General features: G+C 36.7%; 1 protein-coding gene across 1 annotated transcript; it reads right to left on the reverse strand.

The window, feature by feature from the left end:
* Positions 1-1,629: 1,629 nt before the first annotated feature.
* On the reverse strand, positions 1,630-3,950 carry LOC121965071 (cAMP-specific 3',5'-cyclic phosphodiesterase 4A-like; the record flags this gene model as incomplete). Its single annotated transcript, XM_042515241.1, has 4 exons — positions 1,630-1,742; positions 2,878-2,927; positions 3,681-3,751; positions 3,914-3,950. Coding segments are annotated over 4 exons (271 nt in total), but the record flags the coding sequence as incomplete, so codon positions are not given.
* Positions 3,951-4,376: the final 426 nt, after the last annotated feature.

Genomic DNA, 4,376 nt, shown 5'->3' on the forward strand with positions numbered 1-4,376 from the left:
CGGGTATTAAATAAGATTAATAATGATAATAATTTCCTTTTTTAATATCCCCCTTTAAAAAAATCTGGTCTTTTTCTTGTCACTTTTACTAATTTCTTGCAATTTGTGGAACATTTCTTGCTAAATTGCTCACTGCCTTTACCCCCATGTTTTCAGATTAAACCAGTTTGCTCAAGTTGCCAAGGCTTAAACAACTTGTAAAAACTGTCTAAACGCAGCACGTGAAAACCAACATCGATCCAGGTTTCAAAGGGTTAAGCAAAAGTAGCAATATTACAATATAGAGGTAAAAGTATTGCATTAAAAATATTACTTGGTTTTTTGCATCAAAATTAACTTTAAGCACCAAAATGAAAGAATGAATCATGCAGAATGGCCCATGTCAGAATTAAATATTACTGGATTATAATCATTAACACCTCCTCAAAACTGGATACGATGCGAAGAAAGCAAACACACTAAGCAACGTACTGCATGTTTAAAAAACTACTTACTCTGGCCCTATTTTAGCAAAGCTATATGCACTTCCAACCTATTTTCAGAGCAACGGCAGGCTTTCATTTAGGCTCGCTTAGGGCTTGATAGGCTCCCTAAATGTTTTTGTCCCTTGTAGTAAATCTGGTTTAATGTATACATGACTGTAATGTTGCAGCTTGAAAAAGTTATTAGAAAAAAGTTAAGTAATTTCAACTACTTTATATACTGCTGGTATAGCTTTATCTATAATAATACATCAGAATTTTTTAATATTTATATTTTGCATTATTAACCCTCTAAAACCTGGATTGATATCAGTTTTCTTGTGCTGCATTCAGATGCCTTAAGCCTTTGAAACTTTGGAAATTGGTTTGATTTCTTTCACTGGCAAAAACAGGAAATTTGGCATGAAATTTCCCACAAATAAATTAAAAAAAAGGAAAGATTACCTTAAAAAATACCACACAAAAAGAGGGGGAGACATAAGTATTAGAAAATTATCAAATTGCTAAGGAAAAATATCAAGAAAACCACATATATGTAATTGCTATCACATTTTAGATTTCTGTTCAGGTAATTTCCTGTACCTTGTTCTTTTACTGTCATTTTTTTTTTATCAGTTTCTTGCTATTTTTGGGTCATTTCTTGTCATCTTGAAATCAAGCCAATTTGCGCAGGTTTCATAGGGTTAATCTAAATCTGAAAAGTAATTAGTAAATAAAGTAACACATTTATCAAATAAATGTTTTGCAACAAAAGTGCAATATTTGCCTCCAAAATGCAGTGCAGATGAAGTATAAAGTAGCATTAACTGAAAATACTCGAGTAAAGTACAAGGTCCCCTACATTGTATTTAAATACAGTACTTGATAAGTTTACTTAATTACTATCTACCACTGGTGGAGCTGCATTGTTTGTATTTATTTGTGCAGTGGAAGTTACAACGGGAAGTTAGTCACACTGTATTTTGTACACTGAGTGATACAGCTGCAGCCCAGTAACACTCAGTTCTCATAAAATGATGAAATGTTCTCATGAACCACGAAACATACAGTTTATACGTTAATACGTCAACAAGCTTGGAACCATGCTGCGTTAATGTTACGGCAGAAGGACAAGTGGACATGTTTGTGTGTATGGACAGGTGTGCACCTTGTTGGAGGCCATCTCGCTGACTGAGCGATGGGTCTGAATGGTTTCCAGCTGGTCCAAACACCAGTCCAGTTCCTCCAGAGTCTCCCGAGCCATCTGCTGGTATGTCTCCTCTGGGAAGAACAGGCACGCAGAGACAATAAACAAACCAGCAGTAAAGGGAGGGCACAGACAGAGGCATGATAAAATATCCTCAGTATATATCCTTGATATCCTTGTAATGTTACGGCTTGCTTGCTTCTTGAGAGAATCTGAATTTTAATTAATTTAATTAAATTTTTTTTGATATATGGCACTGTAAATTGTTTTCTTTTGTATCAGTAATATTTATTAGCACAGCAAAATTGCTAAATTGCATGTATTTTAAATTAGGATTAGCTAAGTAACTGAAAAAACAGATTTAAATTCAAAACATGATAAATATTAGATCTCAAATTGATTGGCATGTCTTTTTAATATACATACAAATATAGACAACTAAATTTTAGGGTTTTTTTATGAATTCCAATAATAATAATATAATAAAAATAAGGAAATGTAGATTTTTTATTATATTGATTTCTGTTCCCTAAAGACGTGCAAAACTGTAGAATGCTCTCTTTAATTTTGTTTTTCTTTTATGACACTGAGAAACAGATGTTGCCAAAAAAAATTGTGGATCTAGGCAACTGTGCACTGACTGTATAAACATGCTTAAACAGGACTAAATTTGAAATTCAGATCTGAAATCGGCTGAGTGAAAGGGAAAAAAACCCAATGCACACAGTACATGTATATCTTTTGGACAAACTCTTTGATTGTGCTTCTAATATTAATTTTCTGATTAAAACTAAATTAAAAATGGTCATGTCAAGCACTCTACAGTTGAAGAATCAAATTCCATTTTGTGCTACTAAAACATTAAGTCAAATTTAATAAGTTTCATTGCAGTAAAAGGTAAAAGGTTCTGAACATACATGTCCTTTATACATCTGTGTATGACAACAGACTCTCAGCAACTGATTTATTTCTTATTACGCATAATTATTGTAGCGTTAGAATTTTAAGATCCATCGAATGTCTTTAAATATATGCAGTACAGTTAATTAAGAAATCCTCCGTGAAAGCCATATGATGTTCAGTGCTGTCCTGCACTCATTTTCAATATGATGAGTTCTGGGATTATGGGAGCTTTAGTGTGTCCTCACAGCTGTGTGAGGGGACTATGGTACTCTTTTGACTAAGAGTTTTAATTAGCTGACAACATACCAGAGAGTGTAGCTTGGGGAACAGTGGGTTGGCTTGTCACTGGTGACCTCCTGTGGACAAACACATCATTACATTAGAGGGAGAAGCAGACGCTGCTGCCCCCTGCTGGGGTGCATCACACAGACAGCATCACAAGATGAGGCAACAAAAGGCTTGGCTCATAGGGGGGATATAAACATTTACATGTATATTATTCATTTATACGTCCCTAAAAAGAGACAAACTAAGGTTGTATGGATTAAACTGTGTTTGAATGTTGAATAAAACCGCAATGTGTGTTTTTTCAAGTGCATAAAGATGCTCAAGTATCCAAAAATAGGCAAAGACAGAGATCGGCTCTCCTTCAAGTAGCCTTCCTGTTTTTGTGATTGTGCAGTGAGAGAGACACTCAATAATTATAGATGCTGATAATTCTGTGCTGCAATGCTTTATATATCATATTGACGTGGAGCTAAAAGCCTGCCAACTCAAGCTCCTTCTATCTGCAGCATTACAAAGGAGAATAATTTTAGCGTTATTGACCGTGTCTCTCATCTGGGTACAGAGTCAGGGACATACATCTGAGGCATGATGTTCTCTGCACTCAGTCCTCAGCCAGCGAGCTGGAGAGATGCCAAATAAACACATCATATTTTCCTTGAGCACAGCCTGATCATCGTAAACTGGTTAATCATGATGGCAAAAGTGTTTCCCCACGGGAGCAAGGAGAGGGAGACATTAGCAAACACACACTGCAAACTAAGCAGGCAGTCGTGACGAGAGTAAGCGGCGGGGGAAGGGGTGTTTGACAGCATGATACTGACTTGTTAGTGGGTGTTGTGACATTGGCGAGGATGGTGAAGTTGCTTCTTACAGTTCGTAGGCTGGCCAACACCTGGGGGATGGATGGACAGCGTAGGAGGGAAAGAAGGAGAAGGGAGGGAGGGAACAGAAGGGAGGGGAGGAGGGGGGACAAGTTCACTGCACTAATTAGCCAGCTTTTCTAGTCATTTACAGCAATTAAACACGTCAGACAAGGTGTACAAGGAAAGAATACCTGAGCAAAAGGGGTGACAATCATGTCTTCGGCGTGCCTGCAGGATAAAAGATGAAAAAAAAGTGAGGTGAATATGAGTGGTTTGGGCAGCTGAGGTGCTTGGTATTAGTGTTTATATGAGAGGCCGTGTCTGTGAGCTGACTGTTTACAAAGAACTGTGGATCTAAACAGAGAAATAGCTCTGAAATGCACTGAAGAGATGGGATGTTTAACCCTCTGCAACCTGGAACGACATCAGTTTCTCATGTTCCATTTGGACACCTTTCACAAGTGTTTCAACCCTTGAAGCTAATTGATTGATTAATTTGTAAGGTAATTGGATTGATTTATTTTAAAAACTTGGCTAAAAAAGGTAACGGGGATCTCGGCTAGAGATGCCCCTTAAATTACAGGAAATTAAAGGGATGACAAGAAAATGAACTGAGAATTTAAGAAAAAAAAGACAGAAAGACACAGAGAAAAA

The sequence above is a fragment of the Plectropomus leopardus genome, unplaced genomic scaffold, assembly GCF_008729295.1.
Source record: "Plectropomus leopardus isolate mb unplaced genomic scaffold, YSFRI_Pleo_2.0 unplaced_scaffold18493, whole genome shotgun sequence".
NCBI lineage: Eukaryota > Metazoa > Chordata > Actinopteri > Perciformes > Serranidae > Plectropomus > Plectropomus leopardus.